At 32.6% G+C, this 26,048-nt stretch overlaps 2 protein-coding genes across 3 annotated transcripts in view; both read right to left on the bottom strand.

Moving 5' to 3' along the window:
• Positions 1 to 777: 777 nt before the first annotated feature.
• Lkb1 (Lkb1 kinase) lies at positions 778 to 3,798 on the bottom strand. Of its 2 annotated transcripts, none has more exons than XM_014234967.3 (5): positions 2,330 to 3,797; positions 1,928 to 2,250; positions 1,660 to 1,854; positions 1,433 to 1,596; positions 778 to 1,361 (listed from the first exon to the last, which is right to left on the bottom strand). In XM_014234967.3, exons 1-5 carry the CDS (start codon positions 3,161 to 3,163, stop codon positions 1,138 to 1,140), a joined length of 1,740 nt encoding a protein of 579 aa, XP_014090442.2. In that variant the 5' UTR covers positions 3,164 to 3,797; the 3' UTR covers positions 778 to 1,137. The 2 variants fall into 2 exon arrangements, with proteins under 2 accessions (XP_014090442.2, XP_069961598.1); XM_070105497.1 differs by having other exon boundaries at positions 1,227 to 1,361; positions 1,429 to 1,596; positions 2,330 to 3,798.
• Positions 3,799 to 8,995: 5,197 nt separating this feature from the next.
• LOC106617631 (very long chain fatty acid elongase 1) overlaps positions 8,996 to 26,048 on the bottom strand; it is a 40,971-nt gene continuing 23,918 nt past the window's right edge. Inside the window, exons 5-6 of the mRNA XM_014234962.3 lie at positions 25,385 to 25,521; positions 8,996 to 9,560 (exon numbers count right to left, since the gene is read on the bottom strand). Of these exons, the coding sequence (XP_014090437.1) occupies positions 9,249 to 9,560; positions 25,385 to 25,521 (449 nt within the window). The 3' untranslated portion in view covers positions 8,996 to 9,248. The remainder of the gene's footprint in view (positions 9,561 to 25,384; positions 25,522 to 26,048) is intronic.

The raw sequence follows: 26,048 nt of genomic DNA, 5'->3' as shown, positions 1-26,048 counted from the left end.
GTCTCAAAAATGGGTTTTGGCTCCTGAAGTCTTCAAGTTTCCAAAATATATTCTACTAAGTATGTATATATGTATGTGATTGCGTATGTTATCGGCGCACAAAAAATAATACATTACATTTTGAAAAACAAACTCAATATGGCTCATAAGATAAGTGCCATTTTGTTTGTTGACGCATTAAAAGCCTCCACACATATGGCAAGTGTGAGTTTCAGTACTCAGATTATTTAAGCAGAAATTACACGCAATCGTTATATTTATACCAAAAAAAAAACAGAATTTTTTATTCATTAATTTTGCACATCTCCCTTTCACGGCAAAATATGTGATTGAATAGAGGCGTAAAAGAAAAAAAAGAAAGGAAAAAAGGAAACAATAAAAAAAAAAAAACAAAAACAAAAAAAAAAACCAAAACAAAAACACAAAAAAGAAAACAAAAACAAAAAAAAAACCAAAACAAAAACACAAAAAAGAAAACAAAAACAACAACAAAAAAGAATAAAACACAACAACAACAAAATTAAGAACAACAAAAATTTAGAAAACAAAAAATTAAAAAAATAAAAAAAAGAAGAAAACAAAAACAAAAAAAGAAGAAACCAAAAACAAAAAAATTAAGAAAACAAAAAAAGAAAGCAAAAAGCATAAACAAAAAAGCAAAAATTAAAATATAAAACCAAAATCACAAAAAAACAGGAGTATATTTTACACATAAGTTAATAAATAAAACGTATGTACTACCTAAAAATTACGCAACAAAAAAGCGGACGCGAATAATACAGTTTTACCGAAAACTAATTTTCATTTTAATAAATACTAGCAAAAATAACGCAAAGGAAAACAAATTTATAAAGAATTACTCCATTGACGATAAGTAGTAGTTTGTATGTTCCAATAATTAAGTTTTAAGTTGGCGTGTGACTTGCATTTGGCAGCGCGAGAAGTTTCTAATTACTCTCCGCAGCACTACAAGCTGCACCATATATTCATGTAGGGCTAACTGACTTCACATTCAACAACTAATGAAATGTTTAGAGTTGAAAATTCTTAATTTTGTTTACATAATATTAAAACTTTTTTTTTCATTTCCAATGACTACTTGCATTGCGCATGTGCGCTCAAATACATAACGGCTTATTACGATGGTCGACAATTGGAGAGCTTCTTTACAGATATACATGATGTTAGTTTTTTGGCGCGTCTTTTGAGTGAAGAGGATTTTTTTTCCTTGTTAATGCTGTTCGAAGTAGACGCGCCGGCGCTTGTTGAAGGCCCTGTTGCATTTGCAGCTGCCAATTGTTTTTGTTGCTGTTGTGCTTTGATTTCTGCAGCAGCAGCGGCTGCCTGACGTGCAAGTTCACCTAGTTGATGGTGTAATATTAAATAAATGTGCGGTTTTAAGAATTTTTATTTATTCAGCGCGCGTACTCACGATTGAGATCGTGTTCGGTAAAATAGACCTCTTCCAAATCACGCTCAGTTTCATAGTGGTAAGCATCTAAATAAGGCAGTACCGTGGAACGGCGATAAACATCGTGCTTTAATGGCGGTATGGGTATTGGTGGCCCCTTCTCTTCCGGTGCCGATATGAACCAACTGTGCGTAAATATGTATTATGTTTACATATATGATTTATAATATATTTATTCAACAACTTACGGATCACAGCGTATTTGTTGTATAGAGTATCGCTTTGCTGGTTCAGCTTGTAGCAGACCTAATATGAGACCTGCTAATTGTGCATCTAATTTGTATAGCCAATCTGGTGCCAGCCACTGCCCACGTCCGATATTCTCAAAAAGCCTATAAATATTATCACCTTCGAATGGATACTGACCTGTACATATGTTATAGCTGTAGGCACATAATAAAATTGCATGATTAACATATTAATATTGTTGCATATTGCTAACTGTAATATACTCACAGCGTAACACCGCAGCTCCAAATATCCACTTTGGTGCCTGAGAATGACTCATGACCGTTGGCAATTTCAGGCGGTTGAAATGCAGGTGAACCCTGTCCGGTGGTGCATGTATCGTCTACAGCAAATAAATCTAACTGTTCAGCGACGCCGAAATCGGAAATTTTTAATATTTGATCTAGTGAAAGCAATAGATTTCCGGGTTTAATATCTTTATGTATTATCCTACAACCATGTAGATACTCCAGGCCACTAATTAACTGGCTAAAGTAGCGATGTGCCTGGAATAGAGGTAGTTTCTTTTCGGGTGCGCTATCCACAAGTTCCTTTTACAAAATAAATTTAAAAAATATTAATATTTGTATATATTTTACTTAAAATAAAGCTAAAATGTACTCTACGCACCTGCAGTCCACCTACGCAGTATTCCATAATCATGTACATCTTTTGCTTTTCCTCATTGTACAAAACATCCAAAAGCGCCACCACATTTTTGTGCTGTAAATTCCTTAATAGTTGTATTTCACGCTGTACATTCTGTTCTCCATTCGGAATACGTCGCAGTTTTCGCTTTGTTAGTATCTTCACTGCACGCCGGCACAGATTTTCCGAATCGAGCACCTCTTTCACTTTGCCATATGAGCCTTCGCCCAGCACATCTCCCATTACATATTTTCCAACCATTTTGATTTCCTTCTTTTTCTTTTGATAAATTATTTCTGCACTATCGACTCGATTAAAGAACATATTGCCAATGTCCAATGTGGTTAAGTCAAGTGCGTCAATTTGTTCACTATCTAGCCATGTAACTTGTGGATGTGATTGTTCACTCAGCAGTTGTTTTGCTTCATCGCCGGCTACAAATTTGGCGCCGCCATTGCCGTCCACATTGAAATCAGCTTCATATGACTGCTCTGGGTTGGAGAGTGCGTCATAGTGAAAATTCTTATTAGCAAGCAGTACGGACACTTCACCGTCAGCGGTCTCTACATCCATATTGATATTATTAGCCTCGTTATTTGTGTGTAGTCCCTGTTTGTTGGCCAACAGTTTAGTGTCTAAAGGTGGCATTAAAATGCTATTATTGGCTGTCACAGAATGAGTTGTTGCTGCACCTAGGGTTTGTTCTATGTTAATTTTTTTGTTGTTATTATTATTGTTATTGTTGTTAATGCTATCATCAGTTGTGTGCTGATGTTGTATTTGTATTTCCATTGCATATGTGCTAGGCACAATCATTGGTCCGCACTTTGGTGCAATGACGTTGGGACGCAGCGTCCGGTCTTTCGTTGTATTTTTAATTCAATAGCAGGACTAGAAATGCACTCACAGTTGTTTGGATGTCAGTTATAAATATTTATATTAATTAATCACTTGTTATTTCTTTCTTTTACAATTGTGAGCTCCACGTACGCATGCAGAGCGCTACTTCTAGTTTACATCTTTACTTAATTTACAATTTTCTGTGTCATTCGTGTTGCTGACAATACTTTAACGTTTATTACTACACCGTAAAGCAGCGTCTTAATTTTAGCCTATGTACGAGTTTAGATTGCACTATCCGTTGATTTTTGACAAATTTCGGTGATTTTCTCAAGCGTTTAGCAATCATGCATAAATCTTATCAGAAGCAGAGGGGAGCTATCCACTGTCTTCGCCTTGAGTTCAACTTTCTGCTTTCTCCGTCCTTTTCGTATATTATTATATATTTGCTGGGATCTTTCATCTGCAAGAATTATTTGTCATTTATATATTTGCGCGATTTTTTCATCCAATATTTAATTGAATAATTTTTTAATCACTAAAATTTTCTGCTTTGAGTGCTGATCATAACACACTTCATTTTTTCCCCATCAACACATATATGGTGTTGCCAACTATGCGAAAGAAAGGCTGAACACAGCAAATAAGACAAAAGCGGCATGGCGATAACGTATGCGGAAACTTCTTCGTTAAGCTAGAAGTTATTATGGGTCCGCACAGTATCGAAACTCTGAATTAGATATAACTAATTGAAAGTGTAAGAAGAGTATTACATTTTTTAGTATTGAGATTCTATAACTTTTTTATGGAAATATTATATTATATTTCATAATAATGGTTCATATTTGGGCCAAAAGTAAATAATAGTTCAAAAAACTATAATAAATGTATAGTTAAAGTCCCCCAACGAAGGAGGCTTCGAAAATAATTTTTTGTTTTAAATCATCTTATTTTGACGCGAAGATTACAAATCTGTGAACGGAAAGTTGATTTGTTTAATAATTATATTTTTGTTAAATTTAAAATAAGAATAAATTTTTACATAAAATTACACACTTTGCACATGTTATATCGCGTGGAAACTTCTAACTAATAACCCTGGTGGGTCCAAAACCGGGTGTTCATAATTCATTCGTGTCGAACTCCTTTCAGCATGCAAAAGAACTATGGACACACCGGTGTTGGACCGACCACGGTTACTTTTGTGAAGCGCGACCGAAGGCCGCCTGTGCAGAAAGGACTTCGACGCGAATGAATTATGAATACCCCATTGTTAGACCGATACATGGATGGAGCCATCTTAAGACCTGCTCAGGCCTTAAGACCCATAGGGAGTGGACTACGAGTTACGTGGCCCCATGCTGCCAACGCAATACTGCGACACCAGACTTAACGGCTGTGCAATCTGCACCATGTTCGCGCACTGCGCCGCCACTCCAGCTGAGTGCCCAAGAAAGGACCTCTACGGCCCTAAGGAGCTCTAGGCAGCATGACTCCCAATCTGACCTGTCCGTACATCTAAGTGATATGAATTCTACAGAATTCTGCTGCTACAACAACAAAAACAACAATTAAGTTACTTGAAAAATATGTGCAAAGTGTGTTAAATATATTTTTATATAAAATTATAAATAAATTATTGAAAAATTCACTTTCCGCTTAGGGATTTGTAATCTTTACTTTAAAATAAAACGATTTAAAAAAAAATTATAATTTTCGCGGCTTCCTTCATTTGGGGACCTAACCTATATATTTACCAAAAATATATGTAATATATTTAAGAGGATGTATTAATACTTTCGTTTATATAATAAGTATATATTTTTATGGCCAAATTGTGTTCAAATAACATTTGAAATCCACTCTGTTCTTGACCAAAAAGTCTCTTCCTACTATTTTATGCTTTCCGATTCAAATAGGGTTTGATCGCCGAAATAACAGCCCTTGGTCGGACAAAATCCGATTTAATAGAACAAGCTGTTGTGGGAGCCGACAGTATCCTTTCTCTATAGCAAGCCACGACTACCCCATATTTCAATACATTGAAAGAGTTTTCACCGAAACGACGAAACTAAAATCTAAATACGTTACTCCTCATAGCACCATGAGTAAGAAAGCAATGAACGAATACACGTACCTAAGATTTCGGGTAGTTTTGTCAAATCGGCTCTAAGGAACTCATAGAAACTTTAATAGAAATCTTTAGTAGGTCTGTCAGATAAATAAAATATGATTTAACCAATCTATGACTTGCCGGTCAATTAATTAGGTGATGGTTGAAATAGACAGTCATTTTCTCTTAGTCGTCACACACCTTCTTTCAGATTCAGCTTAAAAAGCGTCACACGCGTGGTCTCACTGTTGCGGTTATCCGGAGTGAACAAACGCGTCGCCTACCATGCCGACAGCTTTCACATGCCCGAGTTTTCTTGTAGGATATGACCACGGGATCTTTGAAGAAATCTCTTGTCTTATCTCGGACACCTTTAATCTGCCATATAAGATTTAGGGCTTTATCGCGTTATCCTTCGTGGTAGTCGTTTTCGCCACCTGAGCGGGGTACCAGCCGATGTGGGACAACGTTGAAATTCGTTTAAGCAATTTTGGACGGTTGTCATTGCAGAAGAAGTGTCATCGTATACAATACCTAACTACTATTTGATTGCACTGTGCGATTTCCTTTCCAAAAACAAGAATTGAATTATCAACTGTTTTGATCCAATTTTTCTTTGGTCCGCAGAAACGCCCATTCTCACATTCACCCAAAACAATATTACGAGCCTAATTTGGCTGACAGTAAATTTTGCTTGCGACTGTGGCGGCATTGGTCGATGAGGCTACTTACGAATCGGACGCCTTTGTGCAACCCGAACCCGAAGTTAGATATTAAGGTTGGCCTCTGCGAAGATCAAAGTTATCACACCTGTATAGTTATGGACCGATCCTTTGTGATATCAAAAACTCGTAAATGTGGATCAAAATGCTCTCATATTGACATATATAATAATATAAAAATGAGCATGACGAGCTGAGTTGATTTAGCCATGTTCGTCTGTCTGTCTGTATATACGCGAACTAGTCTCGAGATATCTACAATATTTGAGATTTTGCACACGACCCTTTCTCCCTAAGAAGCTGGGGCCACTATAGCATATAGCTGCCATATAAACTTAACGATCAAAGTCATCCAAATTAACGGTACAATCTCCGAAAAAATGGTTGAGATTGGACTACTATAGCATACACAGCTGACCAATCAAAATCAAGTTGTATGGAAATTTGTTTGCGAATGCTATTCTAGCGGTATAGCCGAAGTTAACTTTATTTCTTGTTTCTGGTTATTATTATCTCGGCCGCTCTCGATTTTTAAACAAAAGTAATAATATACAGTAAAGAAAACATATTTTATTATTATTTATTTATTATTTAGTTTTCACTATTCCACAAAAAGTACAGTACAAAATGGAATTTCATTTAAGACTAGTTTTATACAATAATCTAAGCAAATATATAAAGTAATCATTTTGCAAATAGGTAAATACAATTAAAATTATTTATTTAAATTATATACAAATAAGTATTAAACAGTTTTGATTTGCTCTTACAATTATATATAGATTCATTAAAAGTACAAAAAACAAAATTACATATTTCAAAATAGACACATACATACAAAAAAATTTATTACTCAATTTGTAATTCAAATAAATGTAAGTAATCGTCTTTAACATCGTTAACTACATATATGTATACTATTTTTTTATTTATTTATTTTTTAATTTAAGTATAATCAATAGCATTTACATACATTATTTTCGTTCCTAAAGCAATCTTTATATTTTTAAATATTTATTTCTCTTTACGTTGGTAGTTCACGTACAAACATAATCACTACAATAATTAATATATAAATATATAATAGAATGGCTAAGGCTAAGGCTAATGTAGATCGCAAAAATTGACCCATTTTGTGATATTCACAAACTCTATGCAAGTGTTTGCAAAATTTCCACCTTTACGGCGAAAATCTATAAAAGTGTCTACGAGTATGCGTGTGCGTGTGTGTGTATTTGTTTGTGTTTTAAAAAGTTGTTGGTTTTTGGTTTAAGGCAAAGCGACATAAATTATTTTTAAAATATATTAATGCAATATTCATCCGCACGCAATTTTAATTGTTTTCAATATCTCATGCGAACGACGTGTGAGCAGCCAATATCGCATGCAATAGATTTGTTAACAAATGTTTTCTTTTCGGCATGAATATTTTTCTTTTTATTAGTTAAGAGTGACGTTTGTTGTAATTGCGTTTAAGTTAGTCAATTTATTAATTTTTTTTATAAATATTTTTTGTTTTTAATTATATTTTATGGATACTCATTTCTTGCACTACTTTAAAATTTTCCAGGGAAATTGCTTGTGTTTAATACTAAATTAATTCAAATATTTGTAAATTGTTGTACTATTTACGACAATTGACCATAGCTTCAAAAAATTAGAAAATAATACAAATAAAAATAAAATAAATGAAAAAAATAATAATAATAATAAAATATGAAAATGAAAACAATTTAGTTAGTTAAGTTGGTGTCTATTCATTATTAATTATTTTATAAAATGTATTTTTGCAATGTACGTTGAATTTTTGCTGCAACTGTAGTATTACTTGTTTTTATTATATTAAAGCTTGCTATACATTTAGAATTTTTTTTATACACAAAAATCGTTCGTGACTACGATGTTAGAATCCCCATCATTTTGCAAAAAAGATCAGGTCTACTTCCAGTCAATAAAGAGCTTCTTTGAAAACTCAATTACTGCACTAATGCTATGTTCACACTGATATTATTAATTCAATTTGATAGCTTGGCTTTTTCTTATAGAAAAACTCGTGTTTTAAACGCTCAATTTTTCGATTTTAAGAAAAATAAAATTAGTTAGGAGTACGAAATAATTGGAAAATATTTTTCTATTATTACTGGTTGTTGTTTTTGTTATAGCGGCAGAAAATATCCAACTAAAAATGACTATTAACCGTGTTTCTCGCTTCCTTGAGCTTTTCAGTTTTTTAATTTTTTTAATTCAGTCAACAAAATTTTAACACACTTGCACAGGGCGAAACTAGCAGGTTAAAACGTTCAGTTATTCAGCAATACTAAACTTCGAAATGAAATGGGTTTCCTTTTAATCCTAATTTCGTAACATATTTTATTTTCTTTAAATCTACAGGCTTTACTTTGCTTTCGAATATGTTCTTTCGAAATTTAGAACGAGTTTTAAAAATGATGTGAACATGACATAATGTTAAAACCTCTTTCTCCACTAAACGACTTAAATTTCACACCTTCCATCCTCTGACTTCTGCTCCCATGTTAAAATTAGCCCATGGGATTCAATACAGAGAGTAGATGGACAGTTAATTATAGGGGCATAAATTGTTTCTGTTATAAATCTATTATATTTATGCCAGTTGTCTATTCGATTCGCCAATCCTTCAGTTCTGTTAAATCAAAGATATCTGCCTATAGTATAATGTTCGTTTTTTAGACAAGAAAAGGCTTTTCATGAAAATCATCAGTAGTATGTTGGGGCTTCAACGTTTGTGCATGTTTGTAATTGCAGATAAAAATGTATTGTTCTTGTTTCTGTGTTTTTTTGAAAATGTTTTCCTCGAAAATTCGCTGTTAAAAATTTTAATGTTAACAGTTTATTTTGTAATTTGATAAATCAACATCGAGATTCTACAAACTTTTTAGCTTACTTCTTCATTCTACCATAAATTTTCTATTTAAGTTTTAACAATTTAGTTGGTAAGGATGAACACTTTTTTAATAAACTATGAGCATGAACTTCAAATAACCAAATTTCTAAAAAATACAAAGTTTTTGATTAAAAAAATTAAGTCGTTGCAGCAATCAAATCCTTTACCAAATATTCTTCTTGCCATTCTTACGTACTTCCGATTATAATCCCCCTTTTTGTAGAAAATTTTTATCAAATATATTTTGTCTGCTATTTATGGAGTGATTCATGGAAAGTCTGGCTCCGTTTGGTTTTCAGATATTTAATTCAGTTTTTCCTTCAGCGCCAACAAGCCAATAGCATCCATTGTGTCCATAGTGTTGTTGTTCATTTCCACAATTTTCTTCGTTGCTAACGCACAACCGTTTTGCGCAAGCGGCGCACCGTTCATTTTGGCGGCGATGGTCATTTTTTGATTCTGCAATTTCTTGTAGCTGGCCATGTAGAAGTTCATGAAGAGGCAGAAGAAGATGGAGGCGTTCAACAGCAGCAGCGAGGAGATGAACTTCGAAAATTGGCATTGAGAACTGATGAGAGCGCGGGTGGTGTGCACGATGCAGAGCACAAATTGTGCCTGGAATTGAAAGAATGGAATGAGATTTGGTTAAAATTTACCTAAATTAAATATATTAAGAAAATACAAAATAGCTATTTTTAAATGCAAAAGAGAGTAAAAAATTTCTTCAGGATTCTTTACATTTTTTGTGTATTTACGTATCCGCTTTTCAAAAATGTGCCTCATTGCAGAAAATGATTTGACGGTAAAAATGTAGATGATGGATTTTTGCACCGAAGCGAGTTTTTGAAATAACTTTCTACGATTTTTGAACTTTCTTCCAGTATAACCCTGTGTAGAAATTCGTCAGAATATTTCTCAAACTATACTGAGCGTATATGTGCTTCACATTTACACATATGTTGAGTTTGACAGTTATCGCTTTAGTCAATTATATAGCCATATAAACAAAATATAAATATATACATATAATTTATTTTTCCGCATGACAATATTTGTTGTAATTACATCATAAAAATTCCAACCGAGACTAATTGCACGCAAATTTGTTTCTGCTGGGAACTAGATTTTATCATATTAGTTAAGAACTCATTTAACGTTTAAACTGTACAAATATTTGCATGTAAAAAGTAAGAAAAATATTTGTGTTTATAATAAAATCTTAAAACAATTAAATAGCATTTTAATTTAGTTAGTGTCCGTGTTTGCGTGTCCAACTAAATGATGTTTTAATCATGTGAAATTTGCTAGTTAAAAGTTTAAGCAGCTTAAACAAGCATGCGATTATTAGTAGAGGAAGTTAGCATTTAACTAGGTTCAACACTCGACGTGTTTTTCCAATGACTACTGGGGGTTTAAAAAAAAGTAAACTAAATAAAACAAAATCATAAAAAGCCCCAGTTATATAATGCTACTTAATACCTTTAAATATTATCCAACATTTATTTTAATAACTGTGCGGGGGTTTGTTGTGGATCTAGCTTTCAGTTTCAATTAAATCTTTATAGGTATGTACCATGAAAACTATATTAAGTCATTATTTAACAAATATTTAAATATGTTAATAATGTATTGTACGAAAAAAATGTCCGTATATGTGTTATTGGAATTTTATAATATAAATATATTTTGAAAATTATATTAAAGTTAAAGGAATGTTATACTTTATATTGTTATGTAAACATTGAAAAAACTTGGTTCGTCATTGCATGACCAAAAATAAATAATTTGAATCCACCTTTACGACAAAACCATATTTTTCCAAACAACACGAAAAATTCGATGGGAATTGATATCGGTGATGGTTGGGTTATTATTCGGTTTATACCACAAAGATTCCCTGAAAGTCTGGTGTCATAAAAATATGATATTAATTGGCTACCCAGGTCTTCATATTCGACTTCACACAAAGACGTGCTCCCAGAGATACTCGAAATGTAATGAAAAGCGTAACAAACAAGAGAAGATTTTCTGTGGTCAATAATAACGGGTTAATGAAATAAAACGCAGTTAATTTTGTTCCAAAATTTTCGAAGTTTACTTTTAAATATAAAAAAAGCGAATTATATAAGACTTTAGCAGATTTCTAATCATAAATTAGTACTGGGATACTTGGAGACACATGAGACTTTTCTAATTATTTTCTTATTAAATATATTCAAGCTTTTAAACTTGTGCTAAATCTTTAAATAATTCTGAGAAGCTGATAACATTTTTAAATAAGAATGGTTTTTTTATTAATAATCCAAAAATTAGCACTCTAACAAAGGCATTTTGTCTTTGGACACGATTTAGACAATCAAGTCTTTGTGGCAAACACACATAAATCAATAAAAAAAATTTGTTTTTCAACAAAAGAACAATCGAAAAAAATGTGTGCTATACAAGTATTCATATTCCGGAAGCAATTTGATATTAAAAGAACTTTTTAGCTTGTTTGCAAAGGCTTTTAAATACGTATTTATTAATCTAACAAAGAATAACATTTAAAGACGTTCAATAAATTTGGAATAAAGTTTTCAGGCGAAATTCGTATTACTACGTACTAATCCAACTTTTTGCGAGTTTCTTATCTCCCTACGATTATGTTAAATTATAAATCTGCAAAGTAAAAAATGGGTCAGAAAATATTATTTCTAGAATAAACGCTCCAGTTTGTATATTCTACAGTAAAATTGATAAGCGCTTTTAATCGAGGCGTATTCTCTATAATTCACAATTTCCCATATTCCTCAAAGCAAACCCACTGTAAATTTTAATATTTATTTAAAACCTTTTAACAGTCTATGCTATCTACTGAAAAAACTAGTTTCAGCAAAGTTTCTTGGTTGAGGGGAACTGTGCTTTTACTAACTAATATTCTTCACGTAACAGCCGTCTGGAAATAAAATGAAATCATTAAGTGATATTAAAAATCGAGATCTGTGTATCAAACTAGTTTTTAGATTGCCTCTAGCATAGCTTAGGAAATGTTATTAACATGGCTTGGAGTATAAGGTTTGAACTTCCGAGTGCGCGATCAAGGTTTTTCTACCCAAAGCAAACAAGCAATAAGTAACAACAATATGACAGGTTTAGGCTAATATTCTGGTTATCTGCTAAACATAAAGTTGTTGATTTTTGCCAAATAATTTTTGGGACAAATGCAATGAAAAGTAAATTATATATAATTTATTTTTATTTTTCAATACATTTTTTTATCATTATAAAACTGTTTGCATATCTAAACTGATAGCCGAAGATTTAAGCACAACTACACTTCGTGCTGAGCGGAAGCAATTAAGAGTGATTACGAAGTGGTAAAGTATGATTGATCGCTTTAAAGTAATTTTTTTTAATCACAAAAATATTTTAAAATAATTTGCATGCTTTAACCTGAATGCCTCCCTTTACTTAATTCATTCTAAAACAATATTGGAAAATAAATAATGTAAATCTAAGACTAATCGTAGGACGTTCGCCTTTCATGGCGAATCGTAAACATTCAATAACTGGGGATAGAGTTCAATAACAGAGATAAACATTAGGAATAAGTCGCTAAAAAAATTAAATACATGCTTTCCTTAGAATATCATACATAAATTGATCATCGTTCTAAAAATATTTCAACGTGCTTGCAATTGTACTCAAATGCCTTTTTTATAGTAATATTGTAATATCGTCTTTTGTATTTGTTTATTTATTTGTGTTTAATCTTTCAAACAATTGGTAACTCCTTTCAAAAGAGTATCGAATTCAGTATCCAATGGCGATGCTTCAAAGGGTAAATAAAAATTTTCCTAAGTCCTGTGGATAATCACAAGCAAATTTTTTTTTCTAATATTGTGTCTAAACTAAGTAAATCGTAAATAACTGAAACTTTCTCAGCTTTATGTACAACAAAAACAACAGCTTATAAAGCCAGCTTTGCAGAAAAGTTTTATGAGCTGTACGGATGAGAGTCAGAAGGGGGGAGAACAAAAAGATACGTTGTGATGCCAGCTTGGTTAAAGAATAATGAGTGGAACCACATTTGTGTGATATATTACTACACTCAAGGTTTACCTGAGTAAAAAGCTCAAACAAAAGTATAAATTTTCAATTGATTTCAAAAATTAACATGATGGACATTGAACTCTGAGGTTTTATATTATTTTGTTGAATGAACAAATGTGTAATAATTTTACACAAAAAAAGAAAACAATAAATTGCAAGTCTAGTAATACTATACGAATATGAAGATTTGTAGTGTAAACAAAAAAAAAAAACGGGTTGTACTAAAATGACGCAGTTAAATTTTCATTAATATCTTTGCGCTCAAGTAAAAATAACGGCATTAGAAAGGAATCCTTTGCACAGCAAATCGATCGAACGGCATTCTTGCGAAGGACGTTGGCAGGTATACTAGTACTTACCTACACACATATGTTTGTACAAGTATGTCTGCATGACAACTATCAACATTTGTACTTATTCACAGTACTTTAACCAGTTTGTTGGGAAAATGTATTCAAAAAACTTTGCAGCAGATTTTTGATAAGTCATACACAAAAACAAAAAAAAGTGAGCTGCAAAAAATTTTTGCAGTCGCGGTCAAGGCGAGCAGTTGTGGCCACTATAGTGGTGGCCAAGAGTGTACCGTGGTTTATTTGACACCAATTTGTTTGTCGTTTCTGACCTTGACCTATTATCATTTATAAAATATTCTAATTGTGTATTTGGTCATTAATCTCAAATTTCCATAATTTATAGAAAAACTTGTCAAAGTATTTCTATCTAACAGTAAAATTAAATGTTAAATTAAAGAGAGTGATTGTGGGTAGTTATTTTATTGCCGCTCACCTATGTTTGAATTTTACCCTCGGAAAAGCTGGGAGTTTTGAAGTTAAACAACACTGAATAATTCCTAATTGAGTTTGTGTGTATACTAATCGATTGAAATCAAGATAAAGATCTTTTTATATAATTTTATGATATAGAAGATTTACCTGTGAACGGTATTATAACTTCATTGTAGCTTTGGTGCCTTAAGCAAAGTCAGCATATAATAAAACCCCCATAATTTCATCGTACCTACCATATGGTTAGTTTTTTTTACGGTAGCATAATTGAGCTAAACTTTTAGCAAATAATGCCAATCATCTTCGTTAAAGATACTCGAGAGATGATGATAAATGAGTTTTCTATAATTTAGGGCTATGAACCCAGGATCTTTATTAAGATATAATTTTTATGAAGTTATGCACTGTAGAAGTCATAGTGACATCCTTTGAATACTTATTATAATCTATATTTTTATGTTAGGCCAAAATTGCTTGCCTATGAAATATCTGGCTACTTTAACCACGACTACATACTTTCATTGCGAAACTTTAACCTTTTATCTTTTACTTGAATTTATCTACCTAATTATTTTCATACTTCTATTATTCTAATCACTGAAAACATTTTCCCAAAGCTCAAAAATTCGGCATTATAACCTTCAAGAGTGATTTTTCTTAATTTTTTTGTCACTGAAAAGCCCCCGGTACTATGAACAAAAAACAAAAAAAAAAAAAACAATGAAACCCTGAGTAACTACTTGACTCATTCAACTCATTTTGTCTATTGTCTATGCAAAATCATTTTTAGTGACAGCAAATTGAATGATTATTACGCTTGTCAACACAAAAAAGGTACTGACAGCCGGTGGCAGCGCGGCGTGTGGCAAGTACCAATGACAGCCGTAAAATCAATGATACGCTAAAAGCGAGCACAGATATGCTGACAACAACTACAAGAGCGTGACGTATTCGAAGGCGTGCAGCGCGGCCATTGAAATGCTTTGCCGCGTCTTTCGCATGACTTTGAAGCCGCTTTGAGCACACATTCATATTTATTTATATACAGTATATATACAATAACTAGATACATGTAGGTGTGTATATTCGTGTGTGTGTGTGTCGAGTAACGCGTTAAAATTGTTTGGGATAATTACATCAAAGAGCAGCTGACATCTTCATTAAGCACTTGACAGAATTGCTATTATTAGATAGTGTTATACTACTTGTATTTTTTTGGTATTTGTGATATTCAGCAGCATTTGCAACAGTAATTTTGACAAAAATAATATCAAAACATTTTTTTATTGCGCGGCTGGAATTTTTGAGTCTGTTTAAAGGTTAGATTTGTCTAATTGTTGTTAATACAAATAAAATAATTTTCTTGAATTAAGCTATGTATATATTGTTTTTGTTATTGTTTGACTGAAATATGCCAAAGTCCATTAGTGTGCCACAAGTCAATGACTTGCTCCTTGGCGTTCACATGCTATAATTTTTTTATGAATTCATTTTAGTTAGCTGAAATGTTTATCCCAGTCAGCAGCAAGAGCTATTTGAAATCAAAATAATTTCAGCAGTATTTACTAACTTTGAAGAAGTCCAATTTTTAGGTGAGCTTTTTCTCAGTTAACATATAGGAGGCATAGGTGTATTTATTTTTTATGAATTGTTATATAACATTCGCTGAAAAATATACACATGTAACGATTAAATTTAATTGAAGTTTCTTTTATGTTTATTCGTGTAGACATTTTTCATAACTAAACTTAAATTTTTGTGTAAAATTTTCCTAAATTAACTTATTATAGGATCACAATGGGAATATATTCAACGTACAAAGATTTAAAGACGAACGGTGATTTTGAAAAAACATTTGAGTAGAAAATCGTATAAACATAAATTAAGCTGTTTGAAAAATATATCACTTCCTCAGTTTTTAAACTATCTATGATCACCTGAGTCAATAAAAACCATTTTCTTTCAAAAAATCTGCTATCAAAATTTTTATTTAAAGCTGCTTAGGATAATGCCAATTGAGATCAAGATCTTGTAGACAGAATCAAATGAGAGCAGGAAGAAAAAATAAAGAAAATAATTTTTGAAGAGAATCACTTCTGAATATGGATTCATTAGAATATTTTAGAGACCTTAAAAAACGAATTATAAGAGCTGTAATTTTAGAAATTCTCTATTCGTTTTGATATTGTACCGAAATGCCAACATTTATATAGTACTGAGATGACCGTCACAAGACGTTCGATTAAGGCATGGTACGAGTTTAGGCTGTCTCAAACTTTAAAGGCGTGGAATACTTGTAAATATGCTAGTTTAAAATTTTATTTGGGATTTAAATGGAAAAAATAAATAAAATACTACGATTGCCGTATCAAGCCAAAAATGTTTAAGAAATTATTCTGACGTACACCAATTATTTTTACTCAGAGTTGCCAGCTTCTTAAAACTTTTGGTATAACATAAAATTTGAAATAAACTTTGAGAAATATTGAAGAGATAACATAAAAAAACAGAAACAATTTAAGGACGTACAGTTGAAAATAGTTGTTAGAAGTATTGCCCCCCAGTTTATTGTTTCTTTTTTTTAATTTAAGATTTAACGCATAGTTTCGTTCGAGAGAAGGATTTAAATTAGTATAGTTTGAATAGGTTATGTAACGTTTGCCCCGAAGTTTGTAACATCCAGAAGGAAACGTTAGAGACAATACAAAATGTATGTATATATAAATGTTCAGCATGACGAGCTAAGCCGATTTAGCTATGTCCGTCTGTTTGTGTATACGCCTTCTTTCTCTTAGGCACACGCTCGAATTCACATCATTTGTAACATAACACGAGTTCGTTTCTTGAGTCTTTTACTAGCTGCTCAAAATAACGGGCAGCACTTGTGGTGCAACCCTGCGTTAACATGTCTTCTGGAGCATGCGTTATGATACTTTCTTCGTGGAAAAATTGTTTTCTTTGCGTTGAAAAACGTTGCTGTAACCCTTTGTTTTGGTAAGTAGTAAAGGTGAGCTAAAATATTCAAAACAAAACTTGGCAGCATTGAAGCTAAAAATTATAACACTTTAATGAGGTACATTCATACTCTCTTGCTACAACTCCACTCGATAACTTTGTTGTTGCCTTCACATGTACATTTTTTTACCAGAGCAGAAGCGAGCAGAGAAATGAACAATCGAAAATAGCTTATATTATGTACACAATGCATGCTATTTTATGTAAATATTTGGACAAATAAATACATAATAAAAAAAAAAGATAAGCTCGAATAGGAGACAACAACAATGTAATGTTATTCTATTGCAAAATTGGTAATATTTAAATGCATTTTTGAGAGCAATTAGCGTGCTTTTCTCTTCTAGTGCAAAGCAATTTAGAACAAGTACATATTTATTAGTCACATCTATATACATATATAATATATATAAATATGTTTCGCGTGCAAGTGTTAAATGGCAATATAAACAACATGTGTGCAATAAAATAAGAAAGAAGTAAATGCACAATAATTGCTTGTAACGCACATTGTAAGCCACACACACATAAATACACATATACACATAAATCTGTAATGTTGTAGCAGCGTTTGAGTTTGCTTGTAATGAACCTTCATGCCACTTGGCTAGCGGTGCATTAAAGCTGTATTACTACTGAAAGCGAGAGCTACTTTGTAAACGTGTGCGTTTGTGTTTGTGTGTGAGTGTGACCTACAAAGCAATCGCTGACCAGCCATGCAAGACGACGGCAGCAACGACAAGTAAAACTGAAATATACTAATTTTTGTTGCTTAAAAAAGCAGTAACAACAAATATCGATTAGCACGCAACGGCAGCAACAACTACTGTAGCAACTGAAACCACTACGGGAACAACTATAAACATACTCACGCAATGCAATAGTGGTAGCAACGACGGTTGTGCCCCCAAACATCAACAATGTGATACAATCGCCAATGGTAAAACCATTGCACGCCACCTATAAATTGCAAGCCAAAAACGAAAGACTAAACAAACAACAACAAAGAAAAAAAATAGTAACAATTTAATAGCAATTCAGCAATATCTGTAGCTGAATGTTGCCATTTGCGGTTGCTCAGTTCTAGTATTGTTGTTACAATTGGTGTTGTTGCAAGCGATCGTGCCTCGGGCTCGGTTGCCGTGCAACTGAAAACGAATTAGTGTTGGACGAAAGCACTTGACTGCCAAACTGTAATAGAATGACCAAGTTATTACAAATCGTCTAACGGCATTCGAAGCAGCCACAAAACAATTGTTACATGCCATGCTCGTTGGCATTGCGATTTGAGACAACTTGCCTTTGTATTTGTTGTAAGTAAAAAAAACGAAATAAATAAAAAGTAAAAATATTTATTTTCTGGTTTTCATTTTGTGGGGTCCATTCTAACAGCACAACACGTGAGCGCAGACTATGCTTCGTGAGTGTAACTGTAAGAAATATTATGACTGAGTTATGTGCTGCGCAGTGGCTGGAGTGCACTTGCAACATGACAGCCATGCTCACACGAAAATAAAGGAAATGTGTGGCATGCAAGTCAACCAACTAGAAATGGAAATATTAGCCAACGAAATGATATTTGGCATGACTTGTATTTTATTAGACTAGTTGTTGGCATTATTTGCATAAATATGGGAATTTTTGGGAAGTTGAAGGAAGTTAAATATGATATGCCGACTAATCAAACTTAATTGGCATTCTACTTGTAAGTATATTTGTCGGAATAAATCGAGATAATTTTCTCGGAACAGTTTCGTGTCAGATAGGGACTTTTTTCTATCATTTTAGAGTTTTACCAAAACATTTTCTACATTTATCGCGATTTCTAAAAAAATGGACAGACTGTATGTAATATTGGTTGGGGACTGGGCTGTTATTTTTGGAAAGGAAATGGCGCATTATATTTAAAGCTTTGATGCTATACCGTCATAAATTTGATTAAGGGGTCACATTTTGATGAACCACGGCCAGATACCCTGAAACGGTTGACATGAAAGAAAACGTGACAATAGATCACGTTCTCGTATTGGCAGACCGCCAAGTGAAGATTCAGACATCTTAAAAGACTGATCATTTTGTGGCCGTCGACGCAACATGGATCCATTGGTACACTTCAGAGATCAAGGCACAGTCAAAATAGAAGCAAAACAGCCAAATGATGCGAATACTAATGGCAAACGTAAGACCTAAAAGGTATTGTCAACCGTTTTCTAGTTTCACAACGTGTGATCTATAAATACTACCTGCAGAACGGTAAAACGTTCACTAACCTTCTCTCCAATATTACTCTACTATGTCTAGTTATTAGACCGATTCGACTGCGAATTGTAGAAGAAACAGGCTGATTTGGCGAAGAAAACGTTTTCTTCCATCACGACAAAACACCGGCTCACATTGACGCCATCGCTAGGACCAAATTAGTCGAATTAAGTTTCGAATTGCTGCCTCATTTCCTTTATTCTTTAGATTTGTCCTCGTACAGCTTCTTTTTGTTTTCAGCCTTAAAAATGTCACTTCCGAGCAGAAGTTTTCGCCGAACTTAAAAGGATACTTTGAATACATAAATAATACTTAAAATATACACTACTTAAGCATACGTACACATAGGTATACAGAAGTGAAAATATATACATTTATATACTATGTTGTTTTTCCAAGTCATTTACCCCTTCGTTACACAAAAACAACACAATATTTTTAAGAATATCGGTCAGTGGCTTTTGAGCAGAAGTAAACAAGATTCGAGAATCAAACGGTGAATAGTATTGTAGTAAATCAAATGAAAAATGTGGACACGATTTGTAAATACTATTTGCAATGTGCTTAATGCTTGCTCTACGCAAAAGTTGCTTGTGTTCAGAAGCTATGCGCGCAGTTGTGTTGACAACGGATGACTTAATGGCGGCGGACATGTGGCTTAGACTTTACGAGATTCGAAAAAAAAATAGATAAAACTCGTATAAATCAGCGGCAAGTAATGGGGCATGCAGCAATGTATCTCCACATACACATTTATTACAAACATATATGCATGCATATACATTGTATTCATATATACATATGTCTTTATACATATATTTGTATATAATGTGCGCATTTGTTGTTCAATAACCAAAAATGTTGTAATCGGCCAATTGAAATTAAAATTCGGATAGCAAAAGAAAAAAAAACCACAAAATTAAGCAAACTTTTTTGGAAGAATAATAAAAATAATAACAGCAACAAATCAATAATTAAGAGAAACATATAATATAAACATATAAAAAAACTGAAATTGTCTGCCAACATCGCGAGTTTTGAGTGGAAACCGAACGGAAAACCGTCTAAAAATAAAAGCAAAAAGTTTGCTTAGAACCAGCTAGCATGTTGCCACTTCCACTTTTAATGGAGACTTCCACTAATACGACTGCTTCCACTTGGTAAGCAGTTTCCGCCACTAAGGCGAGTGCAGCTGCAAGCAAAAAACTCGCACACGTCCAACTATAAGTATACAGTATATATGTATTTGTATGTATATACATACCTAGAGTTTTACGTTGGAGATGACTCATATTTGAAAGTATTTTACGAGCGGTAAATAGCAAGTGATGGCAGTAATGTTGAGCGCTGCAAAATGCAATAGACATAGGATGCCCGTATATGCCGAGCTAGGCTTATCTACGGGCTTAACATATTATAAAATTGAATTACAATACCAGCGAAAAGTTATTGCTGTCACGAAGAACAATGCCGGCAAGCAATACAATTGAACTGTATTATGCTTTCAAAAATTCACTTTTCATATTTGTGGTTTACATATGGTAGTGTGACAAAAGAAAAGCTTATTATGCAATACTCAGATACTCACTTCTTCATTATTTCCTTTAAGTATGGTAAAAAATAAACAAGTTAAGAAGTATTTTTCTAACTTATCCATGACACTGTTAGACAGATTCATTGAAGTTGGGAAATTTCTTAGCTTGGATTTTGAAAGATATTTTCAACTTGAAGTTAGTTTTTGAGATCAAATATTTATAGAAGGTAATGGTTTTAATAATTTGATTTTTTTGGAGAATTTCGCATTCGAAGTATTTTCAATGTTAGGTTAATAAGCCCTCTAGAGGTACTCTAGTTAAAAGAGACTAAACTCTAGACCACCGATATAAGAATTTAATGATTTTACAAAGTGATTACTAGTTTTAAAAATTTCAATCCGAAGAAGAAAAAATAAAAAAAAACTCATGATTTTTAGTATATCGATATAATTTAATTTGGAACCAAGAAATAACGTTAACTTCTGCTGCACCGAAGCTATAATACCCTTCACAAGTGCATTTCCTATAGGATAAAAATTTATAAAAAGATCTTTGTCTTGATTTTGATCGATCAGTTTGTACTTGGTTTCGATTGATCAGTTGGCAGCTAAATATATATTATATGGGGCCGATATCGGCGGAAACTGAGCAGCTTATTGAAGTGAAACGAACGTGTGCAAAATATCAGATCGATATCTCACTGATAAATTGAGGGAATAGGTCGCGTATATACAGACGGACACACAGACAGAAATGGCTAAATCGACTCAGTTTGTCCTGCTAATCATTTATATATGTATTTTAAAGGGTCTTCGACATTTCATTCTTGGTGTTACAAACTGCGGGGCAAACATATTGGGAAAAGGGGTTGAACTAGTAGTAACAATCCTCTACTCAAAGTTGAAATAAATATAAAAATTTCGGCACTTTTCGATCAGTGAGGAATGAGTATATATCTTGTAGTGTAAGATATCAAGGTAATATTACATATTTTGTATCACTAGCAGAACGCTCATAGAATAATTTCTTTAAAAAAAAACAATGAATATGACATATATGTACATAACGGATTTACTTAACCTTGAGGGAGCTTTACAATACCTAAAGACATACAATAAGTGGAGTTCCCGCTTTAATGACATACAATTGTCATTGATCCCTCTGTATTTATTGAATTCATAATAAAATAATATATTATTTACATTTGCATATTTGCATACAAATATAGTAATATTCTTATTAAAAACAATTTATTTGTCAAATTGATTGAATACTTGTTTTTTATTATTTAGAAAATTAAATTACATGTGGTTCGGTGAGGCAAGACGAGTTCAAACACTCACTTTTCAAATATTCTTTTGGCTGATGTTTATACGTTTAACAATTAAAATACAAAAACAAATTAAGTATTAATTTATGATCGTATGCGCATATATTTGTATTCTTTTTAATTCAAGTAATGGAATTAATTTGACGGTGACAAAGAAAGTATATTATTTATTATTAATGTTTTTATCAAATGTATTGATTATTTGTTTTTCAACAATTACTGCTTTTCTCAGATATTAGACTTTATTAATCGTTTTTAACATTTGGCTAAGCATAACCTTTTTTTTCAAACATTTAAATATACGTTTGCATGGATAATAAACAATTATGAAAGGTAGCTTATGGAATTTTTAGAAAAATTACTAGAGAGTTTCACACCTGAGCAAGATACTGAATATTTTAGTTTCTCCCATTTTCTGAGGTATAAAAAATTTGGAAATGCAAGCAAGATAGAATACTGACTAGAAAAGTACATACGCGTTTAATTTTTTATGCTCGAAAGAATACAATATTTTATTTATTTCATATTTTATAATGTTTTACGATACGACTACAATGCAAGTTTGACAGCTTACTCCGTTCATGCCTTCTCTACACTTTCTTAGTTGTTACTGCATATAATACATTAAAACATTGTAACAGCTTGTGTTTACCATTTGTAACAAATAAATGCAGGAATTTAATTTATTTCGATTCATAATGCATGCTGCATGTAATCTAATATGTAAGTATGTGGTCTAACAGGAAAAAGGCATTCGGCTTCAATAGTCTGTTGCTTCAATAAAAGAATGTCTTTTGATAATAAAAAAAAATATTTGTTGAATATGGATATTATTGTAAGACACGTTCACGGCTTCACGAACTTACTACCATAAAAATATGAGGTTATGTTAAAATATCCGTACATTTTATTTATCCTCAACCAAACGTCTTAAGTGATTACAGAATATTAGATTAAAAAAAAACATGAAAACGCGTTAACTTCGGTTGCTCCAAAGCTATAATACCGTTTAGAAATAAAAACAAGTTTTCTGTGCAAAATCGGACAGTTTGTATGGCAGCTATATGCTCTAGTTGTTCGATCTGAAAAGTTTGTTCGATTTGTTGCCTTGGATAATAATCTATAGCAAATTTTGAGAAAACATCTTGTCAAATAAAAAGTTTTCCATACAAGGACTTGATTTTGATCAATGTTAGCTATATGCTATAGTGGTCCGATATTGGCGGTTTTAACGAGCACCCTCCCGGTCAGAAAAGGGCGTGTGCAAAATTTAAGATTGAAATCTCGAAAACTGACATGACTAAATCGGCTAAGCGCGTCATGCCGCTAACATATACTTGTATTATTTGTTTTTAAGCTGTTCAGTAAATTAAGTCACACAATTTCTGAAACAAAATTTACAAAAAAAAAAAAAAAGTAAATAAAATAAAGCCAATGTCATTTAACTTGATTAGTTGTTGACTAAGGCTGTTTCTACGTACAGTTCAGAATTTGTTTACAGCCTGTGTACTTATATGTATAAGTGCCTCAACAGGTTCTATTGCCTAAAGTATACAGAGACCGCACTAAGAGGTTTGATACGTTGTCAATGACATTTTTGCGGCCGCTTACAAGCCGCACTTAATTATTTGCCAAAATTTAGAAAACCAAATAAAGTCGACTACAGCGAATACAATGAATATTACACATTTGTATGTGTGTGTTTATTTTATATGTAAATTGGTAAAGGTTGAACTGTGAGAATGCGGCTAAAGAACGATGCGCTTTGCTCAGTCAACTTTGCTTGCAGTAAACACAAGAGTATTACCCAATAACTGGCATACTAAAATGCCATTGTCATAATGGAGAGCTGCGTTGTATATACAGGGTATATTAGGGTGAGTCGATAATTTTTGGGGTTTAAGTAACTTTTGGTTAATTTATATACTATAGAGCCTAACATTTTTTTTAACCTTGTACTGATTTTTCAACATAGGTCACTGTGTAAACAATCTTAGAGTTCTTAGAGTTTTTCTGATAGCGCAGACGCTTAGAAGGCCATAGTAGATCTCACGGTCTCTAAGTTGGTCCATGGAATTTTATCATGTCCGGGAGTTTTCATCGGAACTACAACATCGTGTACTTTTTGCCTACAGAAGTAATTTTGCAAAGGACATAATCAGCAAATTGAGAGATCGGACTTGAACATCAGTTTCATTCATATATATTCATTATCACTTGACATTTGGTCACTAAAAATATTTGTTCACGTTTTAAGATCTTAAAGCTAAAATAAGTTGAATAAATGTTATTTATTTGCGACAAATTATGGAAATAGAACGTAAAAAAAGTAGACAGTATAATGCTCTCAAGACAAAATTCAACAAACATAGGTTCTCGCATGGTTCATTGTTAACTTTAATGAAAAGTAGACAAGTTAGTATCGTGAACCATTAGCGCAATGAAAAGCTTTTGTTTGGCATAAGTTTTCTGTAAAATAAGGCAAGCGGATTACATAAATAAATTTACTCTTGACCAGCGCCCACAGTACAGATTTAATTAAATTATTTTGGAGCATATTGAAATATATTCTCAATTACTTTATAGTCCTGACTTGACACCCAACGACTTCTGCTTGTTCTCATAAATCCATAATTCGGAGGCGAACTCATTTTGACACCTGAAAAATGGGTTTAAATGCACGCAATGTTTATAAGGGAGTAATTATTATGTAATAGTGCATGATTTACGGCCAATTAATTATTTTTACAAATTTGCACAAACTGAGGTAAAACGAACCAAAGGTGTGTTGCTTTAGAGTTAAAACATTTAGTTGTTGCTTAAACTGACCTGACCTAATGAGTACACGTACTAGTCGTTATTTAAATGAAACGTGTTGCCGCTTTTGGTCTTTTGCTCATATTTATCCGCAAATATTTACTCGTTAGTAAACGACAATTACCCAAGCTTTTCCGGCTGACATTAACATATTTCTTTGCATTCAACATTAACTTAGTACCACGAACCAATACAAGTACAGTGCGGCATGCAGAATTATCCAACAGGTTTTTTGAATTACAAATTAAGCTTATTTACTTAAAGCAATATTTTCTGCATAGTATTTATATTCAGGCAATATTACGTGTACCTCGTTTTCGGTTATCTTTGCATGTGGTCACTTGGCCAAAATTTGGCAATAATTCTAGTTAGCTGCACATGCTGTGGCTCTGCGGCTGTAACCAAGATTTGTGTTGTTATTTTCATAGTAAATTTTCTAGTTTTCAGCACACATTTTTGTACTTCTCATATTTTTTTCATGTGTAAAGACGAGGACACAATTAATTGTGTACAGAATATTTTTTATACTTAAACGTTAGTTGTGTGCATTTTGCTTAGTTAAATTTATAAATTTATTATGTATGTATGTTTAAGTGAAATACTTACGATTTGCAATTCAGTCATATACTTCTTCCACCACAGATATTTGGCGTATTCTGGTCCCATGGCGGACATCATATAGTAGAAATACATACAAACGTGCACGAAATTGTTGAGCAGATTGGGGAATGTTGCATTGCCACCTGTGGAAATTTCGCCAAGGAACATAATATTAATGTATATAGTTTGAAAATTTTCAAAGTTATAAAAATGTCTAATATAATCTTCTAAGCGTTAAACTTAGCCAGTTTCCGGGTAAGTTAAACGCGTTTTTCTAAAAACTGCATTTTTAAATCAGGCGGCGCTGATGCTCAGAGATTGTCCCACGTATCTACTTGAAATTTTAACTGTTACTTCAAAGTAACATTATCTAGTACTACTAATATATACAATTTATTTGTTATTATTCTAACTTTTTTTATTAATAACTTTCTGCTTATGTTTTTAGACCAAAAATTTTAACTCTTTGCTATAAATCCGCCATTTTGCAAAACATTAATGTAAAGCTAAAACCTAACTGGCAAAGTGACTTATTAGGCAATCTGAAGTATTTCAAAATCTCGTTTTTTATATTTTCGTTTCTTGGAATCACAGTCTATAGTTCATATGCGAAAGCTCAGAGCAAACGAGCTCACAATTGACAAAAAAAAAAAAGATTCGATGATTCTGA

This window comes from Bactrocera oleae, chromosome 2 (genome assembly GCF_042242935.1).
Source record: "Bactrocera oleae isolate idBacOlea1 chromosome 2, idBacOlea1, whole genome shotgun sequence".
NCBI classification, from domain to species: Eukaryota; Metazoa; Arthropoda; class Insecta; order Diptera; family Tephritidae; genus Bactrocera; species Bactrocera oleae.
The sequence above is the reverse complement of the archived record's forward strand: the minus strand, read 5'-3'. Positions and strand labels throughout refer to the sequence as shown.